Source organism: Cuculus canorus, chromosome 7 (genome assembly GCF_017976375.1).
Source record: "Cuculus canorus isolate bCucCan1 chromosome 7, bCucCan1.pri, whole genome shotgun sequence".
In the NCBI taxonomy this organism is placed as follows: Eukaryota; Metazoa; Chordata; class Aves; order Cuculiformes; family Cuculidae; genus Cuculus; species Cuculus canorus.
In genome coordinates, this window is record NC_071407.1 from 2,136,307 (window position 1) to 2,162,456 (window position 26,150).

Sequence of the window (26,150 nt, forward strand, 5' to 3'; positions counted from 1 at the left end):
CTGCCGAGCGCCGCCGCCGCCATTTTGTGCTGCCGCCTCTCGCTGCGCGGCCGCAGCGCCCAGCCGGGACCTGGCGCGGCTGCGGGGGCGCCCGGGCCCGCGGCCTCGCCTGCGCCCTCGCCTCGCGCCCCGCCGCCCCGCACGGCATGGAGGACGACGGGCAGCCCCGCACCCTGTGAGCGGGGACCGGGGGGGGGGGGGCGGGCCGGCCTGAGCTGGGGGGTCCCGCGCCGGCCGGGGAGGGGAGGCCCCCAAGGTGGGGGGGGAGTGTGGGAGAGGGACTGGCACTGGGGGGGGCAGGGGGTCCTGAGCCAGCCGGGGGGGGGGGTGACCCTAAGATGGGGGCAGCAAGGGCGGGAAGGAGCTGGGGGGATGCTGGGGGGCAGTGAGGAGGGGGAGTCCTCGAGGGGAGGGGGTCCCCAGCCGGCCGGGGGGGGCGGTGAGGATTGGGGGGGGCCTTCGTGGTGGGGGCAGTGTAGAGGGGAAAGGGCAGTAGGGGGGAGGGTCCCAAGCCAGCCTGGGGGGGGCAGTGGGGAGGGGGGGACCCCACGGTGGGGGAGAGTTGGGGGGGAGGATGAGGAATTGGCACTGAGGAACAGCGAGGAGGGGGGCGGGGGGTCCTGAGCCAGGCCGGAGGGGCAGTGGGAATCGGGGGGGGTGGACGACCCTAAGATGGGGGCAGCAAAGGAGAGATGAGCAGGGGGGATACTGAGAGGCAGTGAGGAGGGGGGTCCTCGAGGGGAGGGTCCTGAGCCAGCTTGGGGGGGCAGTGGGGCAGGGGGTCCTGGGGGACAATGGGGGGGGAGGGTCCCGACCCAGACTGGGGGGGCAGTGGGACAGGGGGTCCTGGGGGCCAGTGGCGGGGGGAGTCCCAAGCCAGCCTGAGGGGAGGGCAGTGGGGATTGTGGGGGGAGTCCTGGGGGCAGCAGGGAGGGCGAGGGGGACAGGGAGTCCTGGGGGACAGAAGGGGGAGAGGGTCCTGAGCCAGCCCGGGGGGCAGTGGGGATCTTGGGGGGACCCCAAGGTGGGGGGCAGCAGGGAGGGGGGTCCCTGAAGTGAGGGCGGTGGGGGTGAAAAGGAGGAGGGGGGGCAGGGGATCCTGGGGGGCGGCGGGGGTGGAGGGTCCCGAGACAGACAGTAGAGGCAGTGGGGATTAGAGGAGACAGTGGGAAAGGGGCAAGGGGGGATACGGGGGGACAGCAGCGAAGGAGGCACCCCAGGGCAGGGGAGGAGGGGGTCCTGAGCCTGGGGGAGGCGGGCAGTGGGCAGGGGGAAAGGGAGAGGGGAGTACTGGGGGTCGGTGGGGAGAGGGAGGGGGTGGAAGTAGTGGGGATGGGGAGAGTCCTGGCCCGTTGTGGGCAGTGGGGGTCCTGAGCCAGCCTGGAGGGGGTGGCAGGGATTGGAGGCTTGGCCCTGGGCTGGGGAGCAGGAGTCTGAATGCTTGGTCCTGGGCTGGAAGTGGGGTTTGGGGAGTTGGGGTGGGTGTCTTGGGGGGCAGTGGGTTTGGGGGGTTGGGATGGGTGTCTTGGGGGGCAGTGGGTTTGGGGGGTTGGGGTGGGTGTCCTGGTGGGCAGTGGGTTTGGGGGGTTGGGGTGGGTGTCTTGGTGGGCAGTGGGTTTGGGGGTTTGGGGTGGGTGTCTTGGGGGGCAGGGGGTTTGGGGTCCAGAAGCTCGCATCTGAGGCCGAGGAGGGTGCACTGGCCTGGCACCAATCCCGGGGGAGCGGGGCTGTGGCCATGGCTCGGGGTTTGACTGAGTCGGGGGTCCCTGCTGCCTGGCTGGTGGGCACAGGGCTGGCTGTGGGTACTCTCACAGCGGTCCCCGCGCTGGGAAGGTTCTTTGTGCTCTCCCTGTGCTGGCTGGGAGAGGGAACACCGTAAAACCAGCCTCCCTGTAGTGGACAGGGGAGGAAAAACCACTCTTTCCTCTAGCATCTCACTGTGTGGGTCAGGAACAGCCTCTTGGGCCCAGGGAAAGAGGGAACCGTGTGTTGGCCACATCTCTCTAGGCAGGGTTTATTCAGTTGGTGGCTGTCATCTGTTTTCTCTTTAAAACTATAAATTTGAGCTATTTTTGGTCGGGATTGAATTCTTTTCAGCTCTGCAGGTGTGGTTTTGATGGGTTTTCTTTGTCCTGTTAACTTATACGAGCGGGGCTAGTGTGTATGGTTTGGCATTTGGAAGCATGTAATTCTGGTGTTGGTTATTTTAACTAGTTCATAGACTTGCAGCTTCCAGGATGTTACGTGTACAGACAGCTCGGTGTTTGGGTCTCAACTGTACAGCGTACAGGCTGCCCGTGTGAGAAACACGGCTCAGGACAGGGCGAATGGCATCTTTGTTTCGTTTGGGGACAGTAGCCTTCAGGAAGGCTTTCAAAGAGAATTTGGATTAAAGGGTGCTTTAAAGAAAGTACTGAAACAGAGTAAAATATTTCTTGAGTTTTGTTTCCACTGCCAAAGTGATGAGTTGGCATTTAAGGCTTTTCAAGGCAAGTCATGTTTTTTTCTCCTTCCTGTGACTGCAAAAGTTCTTTTAACTTGTTCGTGGTGTAAGTAAGTACTTAGTCCTTGCTTCTTGAGATGCTTAGTTTAAATAAGCATATCTTAAATGCTTTTGGTGTTGACTGCTTGAATAGTTGCAGTTTGCTTGGCCCCGATAGTGGATGTAGTTTTCCAGAATGAGAGGAGGGAAAAGGGCAAAGTTACCCAGTGTTTTACTCCATTAAACTGTTCACAAGGTTCCTCTCTTCCTGATGGCTCCTCTTTTTTATAAAGAAGTGCTATATTAAACTAAGTTTTACAATGTTCTGCTATATCTAGACTAAGTTTTAAGCTGTTCTTTAACTGCTAATAAGTTTTGGTACCACATTGGGAGTGTTTTTTTTCTTGCTAACGCATCCATCGATGACCTGACAGCCCATAGTCACTGGCAGGGAAGAAATCAAATTTGTACTAAGATGTCTGAAACAGCGTCTCTGCAGCTGCCCGAGATGTTTTATTGCACGTGTGCGACTCTGTTTATTGTCAAACTAATAAACAGTGTATACATTAATTTCCTAACAGTTTTGTAGTAACCACAGTTGTATGGGGTTACTTTCTTGTAGTTATTTGAGGGCTTTTCTCATAGAACTCACAAATTCCACTGTAGATTTTTCTTACATTTCCTTCTTGTCCCTGCTTTTATCTGAAACACCTTTAAATGTAGAGTTAGTTGTGTTTTAAGAATGTTTGTCCTGGATAATACTGTTCATCCAGAGCAGTTATGATCTCTCATATATGAGAAAACTCACTGCCTCCCCCCCACCCCCAAGAACAACTCATAATATTCAAAGTTGTGCTCCTTGGTTTTATTTATTTGTTTTTAAGGGGGGGAAGAAGTGAAGAACAGATTGTTTCAGTAGCTGTTTGACCACGTGTATAAGCACTTGATTGATAGCTTAAGGGATGCTTTATGAATGTCTTTGGCATTTCATTTATTCCTTCAGGATAGAAAAGCTAAACCAGTAGCTTGGGAAAGAATTTTTTCTTTTAACCCTTCCAACCCATTTTTTTTTTTTAGATGAAAAAAGAAAAGCCCACTTAACCACTGTTCACCAAACACTTATGCCCATCTTAAATATCTCAGGAATAATAACTGTTTCCATTTGCAATGCTTACAGGGCTGTTGGGTTGTTTTCGGGCACGATAGGCCAGTCATGAACCTCTAAGAATCCAAAATATTTTCTGCGGCTTAATATAGAAAATGGACAGCGTTTGCATTTTTATTGCACACGTTTCATAACCAGTAGGCCTTTGTAGAAATGGGAGGAGTAATGTGCAGTATTTTCTGCCAAAAAAGTGTTCCTCACTGCTCTAAACGACTTGGAGATAACTTGAGAAAGGGCGGCCTTTCTGTAGCCTTTGTCACACCCCTCAGTTCAAATGTGACATAGGGAATTCACAATGTGTAATTAAGCAGTCCTAAAATGAGCTGTGGGCTTCTCATTTTTGTTTCTCTGTAGAGCGCTTGAAAACTCTGTTTTTTGTGAGTATGTCAAATCCCTTTCTTTCAAGCTGTACCAAAGTCCTGTTTCTTCTCCAAAGTGGAAACTAAACTATCAGAAACCTTCTGTGTTTGGTAACGCTACCAGCTGCCGCTGACAGCCAGAATAAAAGTTCCAAATGCATGTGTTCTTAATAATGGTTTGAGAAAAAAAACTTGATAGAAGTCCCTGAGAACCTACAGGTTGCTGGAAGCTCTGCCTTGGCGTGGTGTGTTCCTGGTGCTGGGGAGTGTGGGCAGCGTGCAGAAATGTGGCTGCCAGTTCAGTCTCTTGTAGGGGAATGCTTTCTGCTGCTGGAGGCCAGAGAGCCGGTTTGCCTTGGGATCACTTCATTTCCAGCAGATCTCTTGCTGTAGGCAGAGAGAGATGCTGTTAGATTTCCGATGGGCTCCTCTCACCACATTGTTTACCTTATTGCCTATCAGACTTTCTTCATTTGAATGTGGAATCTGCCTTTTCTTGTGTATTGTCTGCTGTGAAAACATATTTGCTGTCTTTCCTCCAAGCAGGGTGTAGGCGAGTTCTCCGCTCCTATAAGTAGCGGCTGTAATTGTGTCCCTTTCTCCCCTACCTGTCTAGGATACAATAAAAAACTTGTTACCCTCACAAAGAGGGTTTTTCTGTTGAGGCCTGAGAGTTTAATTCTAAAACTCGCTGTTGCTGATAGGTGCTGTGCTTATTCTTCAGATAATTATACAAGATCTCTGAATTTCAAATACAGTTTCTGATTCATTGTGTGGTCAGCAGCATTCCAAAGTGTAAGGTATTGAAATTTGTGTCAGGATATCAATATGGTTTGACTTTTTTTTTTTTTTTTAAAATATGTGCTTATTAATTGGTATTTAAGTGCTTTAAACTTGCAGACGGGAACAAACACTGTTGCCTGTGTACAAAAAGCCACAGCTTTTGCCGCCCTGTCACATTAACCAAGACAACAGCCTGTAAGAGTATAGTAAGTTCTGCTTCTCTGTTGGCTTTTATAAGTTTTAAAAAGTTTGACTAATATATCCTATAGAATGTGACAAAACAGAAAGGTCAAGGTACCATGCAGTAGCATGTTAAGAGCCCTATGTTTTCCTTAGGTGTGGCTCTGCCTATTTTGATTTCATGAAGTAGACTAGAAAATACTGTATTAGGTTACACAATGTATAAATTGAGCCAGGAAGGGGAAAACTGGTGCACCATAGGCTGCCTGTGTTTGAGGGTGATCAGCATCAGTTGGGCAGGGTTTTGTATTTCCAGAGAGGTAAGGTTTCTGCTCCTAATGTGGTGAATATATTTCTTTCCCTAGTAATACAGCATTCAAACACTCTACACTGAGGATGTTTGCTTGTGTTTAAGTCACCTTTGGCTGTGTGGAAGGAGATAATGTTACTGCAGCCTACTTATATAAAGACAGGAAAGTAAGCTTTCTTAATCAAATCTTAGTTTTTAGTGTCCTGTTTCCTATTTGTAGGGTTTTGAACTCCCGTATTTTACATCTGGCTCAGGAGGTTTGGGTCTCTGTGGATGCTGTCCTTGTTATAGGAACCTTTGACTGTGAAGCATCCTCAGCGTGTGTGTTAGATATCTAAGTTTCAGAGTGTTAGCAGCTTGTGAAAGGTATTAATGCCTCTGACTGTGGTAACGTTACACATCCAGGCATGTTTATCATACACATTTGGAGAATTAACGGGCCGTTAAGACTTTGCATCCTGTTCAGTCAAGCAGTTGGGTGGACAAGGCTACACAGATTTCTATGAAGAGGTAACCTGTTTTGTAGCTAAAGTTTGTGAGGCACCATTCTCACAAATCTCTGGATGAAGATGTAGTGGTGTTGGAAGCTCACTGGGTGTGTCTTCTAGCTGTTAGTGTGATTTATCTCACCTTAATTGAGTAGATTTCCAAGGAATGGCTTCTCCTGGCTTATTTTTTTTTTTTCCCTCACACTAAGGGGGATTTTTCAGGTTGCTTTTCAGAGTTCTTGCATTTCCAAAGTCCATATTAATTTTCTGCAGAAGAGGCTGAGATTTTGTGTTTCTGTGGTGAAAACTGTACTCCTTACTCTACGTGATTCTGCAGTAGAAACAACATTAACAGGACTTCCCTGTATTTAACTTCATGTCGGTGCTATCAGGTGGATGCTTATACCAGTATGTTGTTAAGGCATGGTGTTAACTAGTACTGTTCCATGAAATGCAAAGGAAACAAGTACGGGTAATGAGTTCGCAGCGGCACTGATGCTTTAGGTGGGAATCCCTTCCTGTGTTTGTATTTGCCACCTGGTTTCAGTAGTATCTGCAAAGGTTAATATTTCCCTTTAAAACTATTAGTCATGTACAGTTTAATCTTGGTGAATGATTGACAAAAACTGAGTTAACGTTTCAGAAAGAAGGTGTGGATAAGTTTTCAGTGTAGAGGATTGAACAGTCAAGGAGGCGAGCAGTTTGTCCCGTAACGGCTCTGGTAGGATTTTGCTGTTTTTAACTTCTTCACTGAAATACTTCATAACAAAACAGGCTGTGAATGTGGCTTCTCTTAATGGCTTCTAGTAATTCATATGTATTGACTGTTTACTAAAGCTTGTAGTTATAGGACGAGGGGCAATGGGTATAAACTGGAGAGGGGCAGGTTTAGACTAGATGTAAGGAGGAAATTCTTCACCATAAGGTGAACCTGGCCCAAGTTGCCCAGGGAGGTTGTGGCTGCCCCATCCCTGGAGGTGTTCAAGGCCAGGTTGGATGGGGCTTGGAGCAACTGGATCCAGTGGGAGATGTCCCCACCCATGGCAGGGGGGTTGGAACTGGATGATCTTTAAGATCCCTTCCAACCCAAAGCATTCTATGATTTGGTAAGTAATGGGTGCATGAAGATTTAAATGGATGTGTATATGTTCAGGTGATGCGATAGGCAAGGGGCTCATTCTAGATCTTATGTAGTGTTCAAGTCCTGACTGAGAAAGGGCAGAACTGTTTCAGAGTTGCTGAAAGAGTGACAACGTAAACACGAATCTGTTGATTTCGTTGTGTGGTGTTCAGATGAAAACAAAGCGTCCGTTTGAATTTTGCTGAAACTATGTGAAAGTCTGGGTGTCAAACAAATTGCTATTCAGAATGTGTAAAGGGATGCCCATTAAGCAAAAGCATGCACTTAAATTGCTGTACTCAGAAGGATTTGGCTTATGCATAGGCTATAAAAGGCTAGTTCGCGTTTATGCTCGCTGAGGTGCATTAAGAGTTCTGACAGACTTTAGTGCCCTGTATTGGAACCATCTATAATAGAGCAGAGGAAACTAGATAAAATGTGTGTTGTTTCAACAGCTAGATTGCAAAGGTTGTGCTCGTCACTGGTAGTGTATCATCATCATAGCATTTGAGTACTTTGTGTATTGACAGGCTTGCCTGTAAAGAGGATGAGTGTCTGTGTGCTGATACCTTATGGGTTCTGCTGCTCGGACATGCCTTTCTCCGAACTGATCAGTTTGATGACAAATCAGTCGCTTTTGGTTTAAGAATTTGGTTTTGCCTGCGTGTCTCTTTCTCAGCCATCTCCGTGACCAGATTTTATTTTTTGTGAATATATATACAGTAGAATGTCCAGAAGTAGTTCTAAAAATACAGTAGTTCTGGCTGTATGGGTAAATCTAGGGCTTTAATGGGAGAAGTATTTCAAACGTTGGGATTATTTCTAAGATTTTATAAATAAAATTGAGAAGTAGGAGAGGTATTAAAGTGACGTGGCCAAAATTTAGGGGAGCTCTTACAGAGACAGCAGGTTTTGAGGTAGGTGCTGTGCTGAGCATTCCGATGGGGTTCCTGCTCCATAGAGTACCTTGCCTATTGTAGTGGGCTGGTTTCCCAAACCTTCAGGAAAACTGAGTTGGTCACTAGCGAGGGAGCGTGATTTGTCTGGTAGCTACAGTTGGACTAATAGGAGTTAGAGATGGTTTCCTACCCAAATTCAGAAGTAGTCTATGTTAGATGCTCAGTGGGAAGTAAAGGACATTGCAGAGCTGGAGCGCATCCAGAGAAGGGGAACGGAGCTCGGGAAGGGGCTGGAGCACAGGGGTTATGAGGGGCGGCTGAAGGACCTGGGACTGTTCAACCTGGAGAAAAGGAGGCTGAGGGGAGACCTCATTGCTGTCTACAGTTCCCTGAAAGGAAGTTGCAGTGAGGTGGGTGCTGATCCCTTCTCCCAAGTGACAGATGATAGGGTGAGAGGAAGTGGCCTCAGGTTGCACCAGGGGAGGTTTAGATCGGATAGCAGGAAAAAACTTCTTCACCGGAGTGGTTGTGAAGCACTGGCAGAGGCTGCCCAGGGAGGTGGTTGAGTTGCCATCCCTGGAGGTGGTTAAAAGATGGGCAGATGAGGTACTTAAGGATCTCACTCAGTAGTGGACAGGTACGGTTTGACTTAATGATTTTCCAACCATATGGTTCTATGATTCTAAAACTTACCTAACATCCTTAGCAATGTTCTTCCTGCATTGGGCATTTCTCTGCCAGATAAACGGCTGGCACTAGGTATTGGTGCCTGGTATCACATCTGTGTCCAGCTTCATCTCCCTAGTTGTGTGACCAACTTTATAACTTAGAAACCCCATGAATGTTGTGTTAAAGCTATATAATAAAACCATTTTCACCATCTTTCAGTCTAGGGTACCTGGCATATTGAAAGGGAGATTTTTCTTAGTTAAGATTTTAAAATGATGATTATATTTGAAAAGATGACAATTTATGTTTTAAAATGTTTTTTTTTTTTTTTTCCCTGTTTCTTTGTGTAGCTATGTAGGAAACCTCTCCAGAGACGTGACTGAAGTCCTTATACTTCAGTTATTCAGCCAGATTGGACCATGCAAAAGCTGTAAAATGATAACAGAGGTAAGGCCTTCCACATCTGGGGGGTACAAATGTAATGATTCTTAGGTACACTTGTGCCAAATGGATGGAGTTGGGGGCTTCTTTTGACATTACCAGTACTGTTTTTACTCGTAGTGTTAATTTTTTGGTCGTGCTTTAGCTTTTGGGGTAACTTTCTGAGGAAGACACCTGTTGTTGTACGCATTCCTGAGCGTTTCTCTGTAGCCCTGACACGTTTTACCCTCTGATGCTGAGCTTCTGCTTTAAATAAAGAACTGATAGCCCCTCTTTTCAGAACAGCCTTGTTCTGATGGTTAGAAGCTATATTGTTTCAAAGATTGTTCATGGCTGTTTTGCACATTTTTCACTGTTTGAGCATGAGCCTCAGTATTCTTTTCCCTCTCAAATACTTCTTCACTATGGAGGCAGAGTAAAAAATCCTAAAAATGAGTTTTTTTCTCTTATCGTGCCAGTGTGACTCGCTCTTGTCTGCGCCTACTTGTTCTTCAGGTTTTTTTTGTTGAAACGAAATGGTGAAATTTCTCTAATGTTCTAGATAGGGTCTTGCGTACAGGCTGTGGTAAGTATTAACACCCGCTTCTCTCTGTGCTGAATACTCCGGTACATTGATAGCTGTTTCTGTGATCTTGTTGCCACATTCTAGGCTGCTTCTCATTCCTTGGTGTTTTTCCTTCCTTGTGCATTTATAACTGATAAACTTGGAGCAGGCAGGGACCGACCATAACCCTTTCTAGATGTAATCTTTGGTCTTCAACTCCCTTTTTGTGTTACGCTTTTTACTACTACTTATGGTTTACCCTAACCTGCAATTACAGGTTTCCTGAGTACAGCCACGTGTTTTTCAATCAAGATCATTAATGACAGTATGAAAAGGCAAATCTTGTGATGACCTCTTTAGGATCACTATGTGCAACTTCTCTGTGGTCATCTTTTCCTTTCAGTGTGACATGCTGGTGTGGTTTGTTTAGTTTTTGGGTTTTTTTTGTCTTAGCTGCTTATTATCCACTTGATGCTTATTTAATCACTCTCATCATCTTTGTCTGAACTGATAATTCCTCATGTGGCACTTTATTTCAACAACTTTTGGCTGTTGAAGTGCTTGTTGGTGCTGTCCATCCTGCTCATCACTGTGGGGTCAGCTTCTTATGGACACTGAGTTTCATTTAAGTAGTTGTGACATGTCCGTCATTATTACCTACGGTCACATTTATACCTGAACATTTCCCTTTTCAGCCGGGTGTATCAGCTGTTTTCTTGCTCTCTCTCCTTTGTAGAAGATGTGACATGAACATGTCAAGTGTTCAGAGATCCCAAGTGTTTCTTTTGGGGCTATATGGCACTCGGGGGTGGTAGGACTGGCATTTGCAGGTGTCTTGAACACCTAGAGATCTGGGCATCTGCCAAGGAGACTTTTCTTGCATGTTCTTAGTGCGAAAGAAGACCTTCCCACAATCTAAAGGTAACATTGCGCTTCAGTTGAAGCATAAATCTGTTAAGGCCCTAAATCGGTTTCCCAAATGTTGCTTCCATTGCACTAGGAAAGTAGTACAGGAAGAGCAGTGAATAACTCTTGAGTGTTCGGGTGCACCTAGGGTGAAGATGCTCTTTTTTTGGAGCACAACATGGCTGTTGTGACTTAAACTCTCTCGGTTTTTTTTTTTTTTTCAATAATATCAGGTGTGTTTTTCTGCTCCTTTTGCATGGGTCAGAGGCAGCTGGTGCTTGGGGTGCTTAGAGGGATGGCTTCAGCCTGCTTGATCATTCTGGGTATATAAAGGCCTTGTGATCAGTTCAGCTATTAGGTCCTAATAGCTTCCCTCGCTTGGGTGAGGCAGGATCACATTTGAAGATGTACAATCCAGTTTTACAGGGCAGAATTAGAATTCCTTTCTCCAAGTAAGCATATATGAATTTTCAGAAGCTAAGTAGTAAAACAGGTGAAGGCCTGCCCTTTGCTTGTGTGAGAGCTGTGCTCCGTCTGGCACAGGGGGAGCTTGGTCTGCAACAGTACTGATGCCAGAGCAGTTTCTTGACATGCTAGAGCCTTCCCTGTCCACATGAGAAGTAATTAATTTAGTTTAAGATTAGCGTTTATCATCTTTTGGTACATGCACATGCAGAGTGGTCAATGGAGATGTTTTGGTGTAAGGCTCTAGGTTTTGTACTCATTCCATCTTTTAGGCAGATGAAATCCCATGTTGAAGTTTGCATTCCAGTTAGCATTTCTACTTGATCAACTTTTCAGAAAACAAGTTCTTTGCACTTAATGCCTTGGTACATTCAGTGCTTCAGTGAGCTCTGTCGGTGTTTTTAAACGGGGTTCACTAGGCCATCCTACAAAACAAGGTTCTGCCCGAGGTTTAACAGCGTAACAATCAACTGATTCTTGTCTTCTTCCCTTGGTCTGACTATTCTGAGTCCTTTTCAAGGGGTATTTCTCAGGTGCTGGGGATGACATTTGGCACTTGAGACTGAGAATACACAACTTCTGGTTTGCTGTTTGCCACTGATGCTCAAGAAAATAAAAGGAACAACTTTAAGTGGGAGGAGAGAGAAAAGTGGCAAATATGTATCTGGGGAACAAACCTTTCAAGCTTTGAATATACGTATGAGGTAGAAGACTATTTTTCTTTTTCTCTCTTCATTCTTCCCCTTCTCCCCCTTCCATCCAGCATGCAGGTTGCTTTTCTTTTTACTTTTAATTTAGTAAACTTTCAAAGTGCTGAGCCCTCTTACAAACCAAACTGTGCTTCAGAAGCTACTAGACCTTTAATAAAACGTCCGTCTAAATTCTTGCATTGACATGTGATGTCAAAGGCTATTTCATAAATCTAATGCAAAGAACTCTTAACGTTTCTAGCTCTTTAAGTAATATATTTTCCTGGATTTTCTTCTCAGCAACCCGATAGCAGAAGGGTCAACTCTTCTGTTGGATTTTCTGTTTTGCAGCATACAAGCAATGACCCTTATTGCTTTGTGGAATTTTATGAACACAGAGATGCAGCTGCTGCATTAGCTGCTATGAACGGGAGAAAAATTTTGGGGAAGGTAAGCCATTTGCGTTGTAATCTTGGATTTGAGGAAAAAGTTTGTAAAAATGTGAATAAAACTGGGGGGGGGGGGGGTTGGAGATATTTACTGAGACTGAGTATTAGGATAATATTGTAAAAATGCTGATTTATAAAAGTAAGTCTCGTTTAAGGAATGCATCGTTTGTGATGTTCTAATTACTAAAGTGTGTTATATTAAAAGATGGTTTCTAGATGTTGTAACCCGCCCTTGAATGAACTTGTAACATGTAAGAATTCTCTGCATTTATACTAAATCTTGTGCTTGTTTTCAGGAGGTCAAAGTAAACTGGGCAACCACACCAAGTAGCCAGAAAAAAGATACATCCAGTAAGTAAAGCAATGCCACAGCATCACTTCTACACAAATGCTTCACAACCTGGTAACGATTCGTCATAAATGCATTTAAACACAACTTTTCTCCTTCCCATCTTGTGTTGAATAGAATGTTGCGAACTAACTCTTCTGTTTCTGCTTTACAACTGGGGAAACTGGAGTGGACAGATTAAATTGCTGCTGCTCATCAGATGGAATCCTGGGCGCTCCTGATCCCCAGCGCTGTGTGCAGAGCATCACTTTCGCAGGAGCTGGAGCTTGAGATAGCAGTTAAATATTTGATTAGTAAATTATTTATTTTCAGATCACTTCCATGTGTTCGTTGGGGATTTAAGTCCAGAAATAACAACAGAAGATATCAAGTCAGCATTTGCTCCTTTTGGTAAAATATCGTAAGTATCATTATAAACATTTCCAATATCGGTTAGAAAATGTGACTGTGAAATTGCGTTTCTGGGTTGAAATGTTATTTCTTGTCATTTGAGATAAATATTCCGATGTACATTTCCTTTTGTTGGGTGGGCAGTAGAGAGGGGTGGTTGTGTCATCTCGGTATAGAATGATATGTCATTAATGTAAATAAAGCAATGTGCTTTTAACCTAATTTATATGCTAATGTCCTTCAATTTCTTCTTATTAAAAATTAATTACTGTTTCTAAATGTGATTTTTGTTGTTCGCAATGTGTACACAAGGGTGACTTGACAAGGGGTCTGTGTTTTGTGTGCATTCACGCTGTGTTTCGTAGGCAGCCTAGAAATCGGGGCAATTGGAGGTTAATTTAATGAAACAGCAGCTGAATAACTGGTGAATGTTTTGAAAAAAATGCTAATATTTATGAAAATTAAAGTACTTTTTTAAATTATAATGTGATTAATTGAAATTGCAACATTTAAACGAAAGAACGGTGGATTTACAACATGCATTTCTGTCATTAAAGAGAAGGATTCTTTGAGCTTCTCATAGATAATTCGGGTGATTCCCAATCACCCGGTGTTTTAATTGAGTTTATTTACCATTACAACTGTGGGTGCTAAAACGTGTGTGCTTAAAACACGGTAACACTGGAGAGGTATTCAAGGCCGGATTGGATGGGGCTTTGATCACCCTGATCCAGTGGGAGGTGTCCCTGCCCATGGCAGGGGGTTGGAACTGGATGGGCTTTGAGGTCCCTTCCAACCCAAACCGTTCTTTGATACTGCTACAAAAATGGCTGTTAATCTTCTATCACTTTATCTTTAAATAAAGTCGCACATGAAGGTTTTTGTACTACTTTACAGGAATATATTTCTAAGAACCAAAATTCTTATTTTTCTCTTGTTCTGTACGCGTATTTTTAAATGAATCCTAAATCTGATTTCTTACCTCTGCTGTTTTGTTTACTTTGCTTTTTTTTGTCTCTTTAATGTGGTAAGTAGCACTGTTTAAAAATCGATTTTAAAAAAGAATAATTCAGGTTTTTTTTGTTTCTCGATCTATATTTATACCTGAGACCTGCAGTTTTTCTAAAGTCCAAGTCACAATTAAAAGTAATAGCATTCTGGTTATTTTGCAGAATTGCTCATAAGAATGGACAGGATCTTGAAGGCTAACTGCAAGGAACTGTGCACACTGGAACTCAGTTGTAGATTTTTTCTCATTTCTATTTATTCTTATTATACATTATTTATATATACATATTTTAGTATTTACATTTTAACATTCTATATTCAGTGCAGTTCTATATTTCCAATCATTTTAACTTACTCACTAAAATTTCTGTGTAAATTTGTTGTTTTCGTACTGGTGTGCTTAGCGTTGTTGTTAGTTTTATTCTCCTTTTCTGAAATTTCTGAAAATGTCAATTTTTCAAAATTTACAGCTGCCCAAACTCCAAAATGATGGTAGAGAATTGACCGAGAAAAATAAAGAAATCTGTTAACAGGCCATGTATGCCTTTTAATTCCTATTTTTTCCTCTTTTTCCATTTTTTAATATTTCATATATTTTGTATCACTAGGCAGAAGACATTTAATATATAGAAAATGCATGGTAAAATTAGATAGAATTGTTGCAGTAATTTATAGAACAGTAAACTTTAGGACCCTAGCAAATAGAATATTAGACAAGGAAACTTTTATTTCTCTTATACTTCCGATTTGAGCATTCTACTTGTAGCCAGCATAGGTTATGTGGATAGGTTGCATGTTTATTACATGTTATTTTTTTTGTCCTACTGCTTTTTTCTAACAGGTAACGAAGCAATAGGGGGAGAGGTCAGGAATGACTGTAGTTTTAGGGCTAACTGAATTGATAAGACAAAATTATGCTCACGATACAGTGTGTGTGGTTCCTTTTAGTTTTTATTTTGCAGGTGATTAATATCGCCCTCATACAGCTGTGCTTCTCTTTGCAGGGACGCACGGGTAGTTAAAGACATGGCAACTGGAAAGTCAAAAGGCTATGGTTTTGTATCTTTTTATAACAAACTGGTGAGTAATCGCAATGCAGATGTAAAACAATTGCCGTTTCCCACTTCTCGCTCTGCTTCTTTGTTTACATATTCACCGCGCGTCATCTCTGAGGCAAATCAGTTTGCGTGTATGGCACCAATTTAGTCCAAAAGTTGTGTTTTTTATGGTTGGGGCCGAAATAATTGAGATAACGGGGATGCTGTGGAAACATTGTGGGTAAAGATGGGAGAGTGTTGTGGAAGTGGGTTCCTGAAGACAGAGAGGCTGTTTGGGTGTGTTAGGGTAGCTCGGCTCAGTCTGTAACACCGTCTTCCCTGCAGCGAGGTGGTGCCTGGTCCCATCAGTGATGTCTTGGGTCTCTTAGCTGGGTCACTGCGTCAGGTCCAGCGCAGCTCCCTTTAAGGGAGGACCCCTGGGGAGCACAGTGCTGTCCTGCGCAGTAGGACTTGGTGTTTGCCGGGTGGAGATCCATGCCAGACCTCCATCTTTCCGGGGACCCAGTGCAGCCAAATGTGTCGTACACTGACGTGTGGCTGAATTTGCTGAAGCTCTGCATCTCCATAAAGTTCTGGCTTGGTCCTTTGTTTGAGTAGTTAGAACGTTTTGAAACCTAGGATGAGTCTTTTTATTGCACTTCATTGGTTTTCTCAACAGAATTGACTGACGACCAAGTCTGTCTCAGCAGCAGACTTGTTTGTAGCGCTTCTTTGAGTGAGTTGTAATCTTTCTTCTCATCTCTTTAGGATGCAGAAAACGCTATTGTACACATGGGAGGCCAGTGGTTGGGAGGCCGGCAGATCAGAACTAACTGGGCAACGAGGAAACCACCAGCCCCAAAGAGCACACAAGAAAGTAAGGCCTTTGTGTTCACTCTTTTGTGTGTCACTGTTGATTGCAGGAATAAAACATGTCATTGCCAATATCATGCTTCTTAATTACATATCTAACGTGACTTCCGGATAGATTTTTGGGTATATTTTATCAGCGTAGTGGTAGCACCACTGGTTTGTTGTCAAATATTGAATGCGTTTTGAACACGTAATTCATGGTTTTGTGCGAGGTAGGTGGCTGGGATTCTGTGGTTATTGTTGGCCAGGCCTGTGTCAAGAACAGTGTGGCCAACAGGAGTAGGGAAGGGATCCTTCCGCTGGTGATGCCACAGCTCGAATCCTGGGTTCAGTTTGGGCCTCTCGCTCCAAGAAGGACATTGAGGGGCTGGAGCGTGTCCAGAGAAGGGAACGGAGCTGAGGAAGGGATTGGAGCCCAGGGGTTATGGGGAGCGGCTGAGGGACCTGGGGTTGTTTAGCCTGGAGAAAAGGAGGCTGAGGGGAGACCTCATTGCCATCTACAACTACCTCAAAGGAGGTTGTAGAGAGGTGGGTGTTAGTCTTTCTCCCTGGTAGCCGGTGACACGACGAGAGGAGGTGGCCTCAGGCTGCACCAGGGGAGATTTAGGTTGGATATTAGGAGGGATTTCTTTACTGAAAGGATTGTCAAGCACTGGCAGAAGCTGAGTCCCCATCCCTGGAGCGGTTTAAAAGATGGGTGGATGTTGCACTTGGGGACATGGTCTGTTGGTGGGCTTAGCAGGGCTGGATAGATGGTGAGAATCAATGGTCTTTTTCCAACCAAAACCATTCTATGATCCTGTGATTCTACTGCCTTCTCTCTTTGTAGATAATACAAAACAATTGAGATTTGAAGACGTAGTAAATCAGTCAAGCCCCAAAAACTGTACTGTGTACTGTGGAGGAATTGCCTCTGGGCTAACAGGTACGATTTGTTATATTGTTTTTTGTTATTGGAGCTTTTTGGACACCGGGATGGTTACTAATTAACAAATATTATATGTTGTAGATCAACTTATGAGACAGACCTTTTCACCGTTCGGACAGATTATGGAAATAAGGGTGTTTCCAGAAAAAGGTTACTCATTTGTCAGGTATGGACAGAGAAAAGAAAAACTTGTGTGTTTGTCCATGTCATGGTGTTCCATCTTTCTGTATTTTCACTTGCTTGAACTCCTGCTGATGCATTAGAAGCGGTCATGGCATGTTCGTAGGGAAATTTCAGACTTCTAAAGTGGCCACTGCTCTCTTGACCTGAAAGGAGGAGAATCTGTGAGAGTAAATCTCTGGGTTTCCTCTGTATGTGGAGTCACTGGTGGTTTTTAGCAATCAGGTGAAAGCGCCGTATGACCTAATATATGTTTTTACACTCTTTAGGTTTTCAACCCATGAAAGTGCAGCACACGCTATTGTTTCAGTTAACGGAACCACAATTGAAGGACACATTGTTAAATGTTATTGGGGTAAAGAGTCCCCCGATATGACTAAAAACTTCCAACAGGTAAGTAACTGCCCTTTAACCCTTTTGTTGTCTCAGAAAAGCATTGTGTATCTACCTGTAATGCCTCCCCAGCTACAGCAGCTAAATCATGTGGTAGGTCTCTTCTGGAACTCCGTGTCCTGTCTTAGTTATGCCCCAGTTGTTCATCACACTGGGCTAGTGATTTTGGTGGAATATCTTTTACTGTCTTTACAATTCAAGATAGGGATTCTCTGATTCTTGCTGGTCACCAATGGCAGATGAGGTGACTCTTCACCCAAATAGTCTTCGGTATTTATTTCACAAGTTTTTCACTACACGGCTCTAATTAAGTCTCAGTGATGTCTTACTGATTTTTCTGATCTCATTATTGCTAACCAGTTTTATCCCTGTGACTGATAGAGCCAAAGTTTTTGCCTTTAGCATGACAAAAGAAAAAAAAAAAACCTTCTCTACAACCTGTAGTACTGTGAGTTTTTCTCCCCACAGGTGGATTACAGTCAGTGGGGGCAGTGGAGCCAAGTATATGGAAATCCACAGCAGTACGGGCAATATATGGCTAATGGGTGGCAAGTACCATCGTATGGAATGTACGGCCAAGCGTGGAATCAACAGGGTTTTGGAGTAGAGTGAGTAAACATATTTAATTTTTCAGAGTATTCCAAGAATGTTATGTTTGAGTTTCAGGCTGATGTGGTTCAGGAGTCGCACAAGGTATGAAGCCTCAGGTGGACTCTGCATGTGTAGAGCTTAGATTTAGTGATTACTGTCGCCCAAATAGTGGAGTCAGTCACTCTGACCTGTACTCGATAACACATCTTGTGCCTGTGGGGTTTAGAGACTCAAGGCACAAAGACTTCTTCTGTCATAGAGTTGTGGACAGTGGGCTTGTCTGGTACCTAAAAATGTTCTGGATTCTGACTCAAGGTAGTGAATCTGAACCAAGGAGCCCCGGTGTCATAGAGTGGTTTGGGTTGGAAGGGACCTCAAAGCCCATCCAGTCCCACCCGCTGCCATGGGCAGGGACACCTCCCACTGGAGCAGGCTGCTACAAGCCCCATCCAACCTGGCCTGGAACAGTGGTGGGGAGCCACCGCTTCCCTGGGCAACCTGGGCCAGCGCCTCCCCACCCATATCGTGAAGAATTTCTTCACAATGTCCAATCTGAATCTTCCCCTCTCCAATTTAAAGCCATTCCCCCTCGTCTTATTACTCCATACCCTTGTAAGAAGTCGCTCTCCAGCTTTCCTATAGCCCTTTCAGGTACTGATGTTCAGGCATTTACCTGCAGAGGAGGAGCTGCCTACTGGCATTGTAACCTGGGCAGTTGCAGAACCTGGGTGGACTTTTAATAGCTGATCTCTTGGAGAACGAAGACTTCACAAGTACTTCTTGTTTTTCCTTACTTCTAAAAGAACTTCATTGCTTACGGCATTCCTCATTTTTTCTTGACAATTAACCATACTAAGCACCGATAAACCTATCGCTGGTATTTGTGCCAATTGGGAGTTTTTTGTGTTTTTACATCCCTGATGCTCAGTTACAGCCAACTGCATATGTACCCACCTTTGGAGACAGTTGTCTATGAAACTGGTACCTAAGATTTGTGAGTCTTTCTTGGTTTTGTTTATAAAAAGCTTATTTTCCAGACTCTGGTAGCACTGAACCTAGATTACTTGGGGAAGAGATGAAGGAATTGTTCTATTTTGGTGTGGAGAGCAGTGTAGGAAGTGTGGTTTTGTCCTTTTATTTAGTTTATTGTCTTTAACAACAATTCTATTGTCTGTTGTTGTAAATAGATTGACCAGCTTGCATGATTATTTTTTCTTTTGTTTGTTGGGTTTTTTTTTCCCCTTTGCTATTTTAATAATCCTGTTTCTTTTCAAGCCAATCTCCGTCTGCCGCCTGGATGGGTGGATTTGGTGCTCAGCCTGCCCAGGGACAAGGTGCTCCGGTAATACCTAACCAAGCTGGATACGGTATGGCAAGCTACCAAACGCAGTGAGCTGGGACTCTGTTTCAAAGTGTGTATTTCACGATAGGCTGCAGTTTCCAGTGACGTTCTGAAGACTGGAATGTAGACAATGGAAAAAAAAAAAAAAGAAAATATTTATTTTAAAAATGGAAATGTTTGGAACCTTTAGCACAGCTTTGCTTTGGTGAAGGACACAAATGTCTTCTAGTTCTGCCTTTTTAAGTTTTTGTTCATGATGGATATGAACATGTTTTCCTTTGTGTACAAAAATGAAAAATAAAGTCAATAAAGACAATTCTGACTACAAATTTTGATATAGTAGGAGAAACGGCTGATGGATTTGATCTCTAGGTTACCATTCCGTTTTGGTTTTGTTCCATCTTCAGTCTTTTATATCACTGTGCTGTTTAAGAGAGATGGTGTTGAGAAAGAGTGAGTTGCTTTTAGTTGAAGACACACCCTGAAATCATCTGTGGACCAGTCGTTACACCCTGCTAGACAGTATTGATTTTTAAGCTCAGAAAGTTTGTGCAGGGCTCGGAATGGGTTTTTTAAAGAGATATTTAATTTTTCTACCTGCTTAAACCCAGTCTGATGCAAAGAATAGTTCAGTCTCAAACGAAAACCGGTACTGTTTGGGCAATTCCACGTGACTCTTGCAGTCCACGTTCAGGCACACACTAAAGCTTTTCAGAGCTGGTTGGCTTCTTAAACCGGTAGTGTTTCGCATTTAATTCTGAGAAGTAAAGACCTTTTTTGCAAGTATGTCGTTTGTTTGAATCAATCAGTCATACTTGTGCTTTTACATCACCTTTGAAGGCTACACGTTGTAAATATTTCATGATAACAGTATTTCCAGGGCATGCTCAAACATAGAGGTAGCAATGTAATTATTCAAAGTAATACTTCAAACCCTCTGCTGCTTGAAATGCAGTAGATGGACAAGAATGTGCGAGACTGACATTTCTAAAGCTGGCTGTTGTGTAAAGTTACATAAAGAACTATAACAAAGAGCCTTAATTTTAATTTCATAAATCTTTAATGCGTCACCTTTTTGTCATTAGAAACATGAATTTTTTGCTTTACGTTATTTGGTATGTAAATACCTTGGCTACCAACCTTGTTACGCCTATTTCAAGGTGATTATAAGTTGTAAAGTATCTGACTGTTTTGAAAAACCTCAATGTTTTTTAAGTCTAGAAATATTTTGCCCAAGAATTTTTTAACGAGATTGTTAAAAACATCTTATTTTAGAGACTATTCAGCGTGCCATTTGGTAAAACGGAGATGCAGTTGAAACAGCACACCGAGTTGTGACTTATTTTTAATTCAAAGTGTTTGTCTTTCCGGGTGGTTTGCATGTGATGAACCTGTACAGAGACTGGGTTGTTTGTGTACTGAGCGTGTCTATGGATAAATCATGGAGATGTTGAAATGGTAAACTTGGGTTACTCCTGGAATCGTTTTATGGACACATTGATATAAACTGCCTCAATAAATTTGAAGTTGGAAATGAATGTTAAGTTAGATACCAGTACCGTGTCTTGCCTGTGGCAGCTAGAGGGTGCAACCGTTCCGGCTTCCGGCAGAGATCCGCTGAGGCGGGCACGGATGAAAGGCTTAGGATCGGCAGCGATAGCTCAGTGAAGCACACTTGCATCTTAAAAAGAAATGGAATGTTTGGTTTTAGAGGTTATACTTCTCCACAAGCATCTTGAGAAGCTGCGTATTTTATCTGTTCTTACCGTGCGGGTGTTGCAAGTTGAAACAGGGACTTGTTAGTTCTGTTAAACCCAGGCAGGCTTTGCAAGTAACTACACTTCACACTGTAGCAATTCACAGGAGGATTTTTTTAAGTCCTCTTCTGCTTGATACACTTAATAGTATCTTGGCTTTTAGATCAGGCTGAAGTGAGAGACTGGAAGAGCAGTTTAGTCAGTTGGCTCAACTGTCCCCAGAGATGCTCGTAGCTCTGGGCTTCTGCTGCATGTAATAATGACTGATGGTGGCGTGGAGCCGTGAGTGCTTGTGATGGCAGAATTGACCCTTTTGTTGCCATTTCTTCTTTATGTAGTGTTTTTCTGCTCAAGTTAGGAACCAGGCTTGTGTTTTTCTGTAGGTGTTGTATATTTGTGTATACAATCTATGTGAGGATTGGCCTGTACATTCTAGTTTGGAAAGAAGGTCACAAGTAAGTCTGCGTTTTTTGCTACGCTTACCTGGTTTAAAAAGGAATTCATGAGTCAGTAGATACCTGCACTGCAAGTTATGTCAGTAGTTCTTAGACTTCACCTGAAATCTGGGGTTTCTATGTAATTATAGGAGTTTGACATGTGAGTGTGTTCTGGATGCGTGCTGGTGGGTGAGCAGTGTGTTCTTTAGGCACTACTGACGGTGTCGGTGGTGCAAGTACTGTTTAAACGAGTGTCGAATGAAGGCAGTGATCTTTCAATCTCAATATGTAGATCACCTTAAATCCGATTCTTTAATACGCCTTCTGCAGAGCTGGGCCATACCTGACCTGCGTTTCAGGATGAAAGATAGGAGATATTCTTATCAATTTAGTCTTGTTGGTTTTTTTATACAGCTTTTCTTTAACAATGATATTTCTTCGCAGACTGCTCAAGGCCTGGATTCTCCAGTGTTCTTTAATGTTTCTGTAGCGCTGCGAGGAAGAGTTGTAATTCGGATTGCTTCCTACTGAGTAGCATTCCTAAATGCGTCACTGACCATTTTTTGGCACCAAAGAGCCTCTTGCACCGTCCTGCTTTTCTGAGTGACTGTTCCACTGTTGTAACTTCCCCAACTACAGAAATCAACCACTACCCTAACCCCTCACTGCTAGGATTGGAGTTGAAAAAGTGTGGATTTATCATGGCTCGAGTTGATGCAGGCAACCTGAGGCGAGGTTGCAATTTGCAGCTGCAGAAAGCGTTCAATAAAAGCAAAACCTGCTAAAGGGCTTCTCCTGTATTGTCATCTGTCAAAGCATTGTCTCTGCCAGACAACTGACCACAGGCACACGTGCGACTGAACTTGTAAACCATGCACTTCTGAGTCTGTAAAAGGTGTTTTATTTATAATTTTTCATACAAAACTATTCTGTATTTTGCCAAGTTGCAGTAGCGAGGCTGTAAATCTGAGGTTACACGTAGCTTTTCATCAGTCCTGCCTCCTTGTGTACATTTAACAGTTTCCAGGCATACTTCTCCTGCAGAGCCTTCTTGCTTACTCAGATAACTTGGAGATGGCCCTTCGCTGTACCGGAACCACCTCCTTCATTTCAAAACATCTTGCAGTGAGTAAGGCTTAGTTTTGCAGAAAATCGGTGATTTTTGTCTTGTGTTTGTACCCAAGGACACGGACTTAAACTGTATGGACAGGATTGGTGCCTGATACTTTTCGTAATGACCTGACAGGGTTTGAACAAGGGCACCAGTCTGTGTGAACCCTGTGGAGCTGTTTCCTGGTCAGCAATAAAAGCCCCCGTTGCACTGTTGGTACATCGAGAGGTAGAGGCCATCTGTTCAGTGTACTTCCAAATAACAGATGGGGTTGGTGAAGAACTGCCTGGTTCCAACTTAAATTCTCACATGGAGATAGTGTTTGAGGTCTGGATTGCTGCTGGAACAGCAAAAGGAAGTTGCTCTTCTGAAACTGAGTGAGTTTATTTGTTCTGACAGGTAGATTTAAGGGTTTCGTGGTGTAGTAATGTTTTTGCTTGTAAAAAGGTGACTGCAAGGTGATAGCTGCAAAATAAATACAAAGGTATTTGTGTTTTTCAGTATCATATGGATAAAATCCTCTCCCCACCTTTGCTATTACTTCAAAGCAAATGCTGACATGTTTACCGAATGCTTTAGTTCACAAAGAAATGGGGCTTTATCCTGCTAAGTGAACACTGGTTCTGTGGCCTTTCTGAGGCTGGATGCTGGTGTGGATCAGGGATGGGAATGACACACTCGGCTCACTGACATGTCGAGGATGGTGACTCAAAGTTAATATGACATGGGTAACAATTATTTGAATACAAGTTATTCTTGCTGAGATACGCAACCCCTTGTGCTTTGATTAAAGCCAATCTGAATCTTGGTTATTAAAGCGTTCCTGACATGCTGTGGAAAGAAGCTTTGTTTTACCTGTGCCACAGGGCTCGAGCTGCCAGTGAGAGCCCAGAGCTGTCTGACGGCTTTCTTTTTGTTGAGAAGCACAACACTTGATGGAGTTAATGTCGGGGAATTCAGTGTAAACTGACTTCTCTGTAGCAAGGGGTGATAGTTTTTGAGTGTTCCTTTGAAAACAAGGGATCAGTTGCTCTGGTTTGCCTGAACCCAGGTTCTCACTGGTCCCACACGCTCAGCAGCTGTCTTTGCCAGCTGCTTCCAGAGACGGGAGGAGGAGGAAGGGGGAAGACAGTGAGGCTGGGTGGCGTGCTGCCAGACCAGCGTGACGGACGCAGCAGCGTCAGTGCTGTGTCAGCTTACCGAACACCTCTAAAGTCATGGCAGGCTTGCCCAGATGCTGCAACAATGCCCAGAGGATTGTTCAAGCCGCAAACTTGCTTTATCTCCTTCCTTGAAATAATGTTATTTTAATAAAACAGAGAACATGTAACCTTTGGCCATTTTGGTTTTGGTTCTTGAGAAAACAGATGTACATTGAACAGCTGAGTTGGAATGCTGAGGCTGACTCAACAAATGAAGAAAACTTAAAGGAGCAAACAGCGTTCAGCATCTGGATTTGTACCTCTGCTTAGTGTAGATCTCAGCATTCTGTCCTTTGCCTGCATCGACCCTTTCGTTTGTAGAACTGAAGGGGTTAGAGATGAGCACGGCTGCTCGTTCAGTGTCTTCCCGTTCTCTAAATGCACAGTTTCTGGAGTGGGGCTGATAGGAACTGGATCAGAATGACGGCTCCACCGCCCAAACCACTGAGTAATGGTTATATTTCCTAGATGGAACCTGTCTCACTAGAGCCAGCGCTATTAGAAGTTGCAATACCATGGATGATGAGGAAAAGCTGCAGTCTTCCGTTTGCATACCTGGTTCTTTGTCCTCAGTAAATGGAGATTTATTGTTGGGGTTCTGTTCCAGGGGGAATTCTCTTTGATTTCTTTGGTTCTTTCAATGAACATCTTTTTAATTCCAGGAATGATTGATTTTCTTCACTGGGAGGTTATCAAGCGCGATGGGAAAAGCTGACTGATACTGCTTAGTTCAGATCTTCCTACTTAGGTGCTGAATGTGGGGAAAATGGTGCTCTTAGTTGTTACAAGAGCCATTTACTTCTGCAGTCTGCCTTTGTAGAACCATTTCTACTTGAGTTTCACTGGCACCTGACAGCAGGAGGAGGCTACGCAGATACACCTTAGCCCCTGAAGAGGAAATCAACTCCTTGGAGCTGCTTTGAAGTGCCACAGCCACTGGGCTGGGTCACTGCTGCACAGTCACATGCTGGCAACATTTCCGCCTTGCTGCTTGCCTTGTTTTAAGTGCAAAGCTTCAGCTCTACAGAGAATAAATCTGTCCTGTATATATGCTGATATTCAAGGAGGGCTGAGCTCCAACGTTATTTCCTGCATTCCTGCTCTGGGTACTAATTAGAGCTTTCATTTACAGGTAAACACTATGGCTTTGTCAGAGAAATTACTGTTGTTTTTATGACTTATTATCTAAAACCATGGCTAATTTTAGGCAGACCTCAAGAAAAATATGAGTGTTTCTAGTGTACTGTTCATAGGTAAATCTTGCCTCCTACTTGGATTTATGTCCTCATGGAATAAGGATACACAAGTACAAGAAACACCTCTCGGATTGCTCAAAAGGGGCATTTTCAGAAGCGAGCATATCACCGTCAGCTTGTAATAGGCATATAACGAGACCTTGTTCTGGAAGTGTCACAGCTCATCGAATGGTCAGTACCTGAGCTGAGAGGACCAACGTGTGTTGCATTTTGAAGCAGATTAAGGCCAGTATATGAGGTTGTGCTGTGTCGGCGCTCGTGAGTGCATTCCTCCGAGCATCTTTTTGCCCTGTGGCCTTCTAGGAAACGGTATAGAACCTGTCCACCACGATGTTACATGTGGATGTTTGTCAAGGTGTGCAGTGTTGTGGTTTAAATCCATTTTGCAGGGTCACAGCATCTCGCAACAAGTGTCTGATAGAAGTTGCAAAGGTTAGAAACCAGGCATTTCATTGGAATGTTTCTACAGTAAAGCCTTGCCTGGAAGGTGTTGCCTTTCCTGTCTGGCTTCTCGGCAGCAGGCAGGCACAGGGGGGATCCGGACGTGTCCAGATCTTCACTTACGAGGCTTCAAATACAGGTGTTCCTTCCTTCCTAACTGTGTTCATAGTGGAAAATAGATCTGGGTTGTAAGCCTGCATTGCTCTCATTTTCTAAAGTACCCTATTTTGCTGTGTTCTTCGTTTTAATTAGGTCTGTTCTAGCCAACAGCGTCGTGCTGAACCTGTCGTGCACAAGGAGCCGGACTGTTGCATCTGGATCCCTTTCTGAGAAACAAACGCCTGCCTCTGGGATGGTTTGAATGTTCCCCTCTACTGCAAAAACCTCTTCTTTATACACATTCTGATATTTACAGGTCTATGTTGGAAGCGTGTGTGAGGTACCTTATTTTTATATTTTCAGGTTGGTACAGACTCTCTGAAAACCACAAAACCTGAGGCTTCTTTACTGCTTCCTCCTGTCAGTCCCGACTACAAATAGTCCAGATGGGTTTAGAAGGCTTTTAAGGTTTTGATGATGATTTCTTAATTCATTTCTAGTTGAATATATGAGTATTGCTTTTTCAAAGTTGGATTTGTTACTGCTCTAAAACTGGTTATTAAAACCATTTTTCTTCATCTCAAGTTTTAATTTATGGTGCTACTTTTATTTTCTGGAAGCTCTTTTTAAATCCTGCAAGTACCTTGGGGGGTAAATGAAAAGACAACATTTGCCTTTATTTTTTGCAATTTAAAGGCAATATAAAAGGAAAATAAAGTTCCCTCACCTTATTTCTTTTTTCTTTATCAGAGCTGAAGAAACTCAAGAATCACAGAATGGTTTGGACCTCAAAGCCCATCCAGTCCC

At 43.8% G+C, this 26,150-nt stretch overlaps 1 protein-coding gene across 6 annotated transcripts; it reads left to right on the forward strand.

Moving 5' to 3' along the window:
* TIAL1 (TIA1 cytotoxic granule associated RNA binding protein like 1) lies at positions 1-26,150 on the forward strand. Of its 6 annotated transcripts, none has more exons than XM_054071092.1 (12): positions 1-175; positions 8,806-8,902; positions 11,801-11,950; positions 12,246-12,300; positions 12,611-12,698; positions 14,701-14,776; positions 15,502-15,610; positions 16,436-16,531; positions 16,616-16,700; positions 16,984-17,107; positions 17,576-17,715; positions 18,974-26,147. In XM_054071092.1, the coding sequence occupies exons 1-12, from the start codon at positions 147-149 to the stop codon at positions 19,089-19,091; spliced, it is 1,167 nt and encodes a 388-aa protein (XP_053927067.1). In that variant the 5' UTR covers positions 1-146; the 3' UTR covers positions 19,092-26,147. The 6 variants fall into 6 exon arrangements, with proteins under 6 accessions (XP_053927067.1, XP_053927068.1, XP_053927071.1 ...); XM_054071093.1 differs by having other exon boundaries at positions 11,852-11,950; positions 18,974-26,146; XM_054071096.1 differs by lacking the exon at positions 1-175 and adding an exon at positions 4,977-4,995 and having other exon boundaries at positions 11,852-11,950.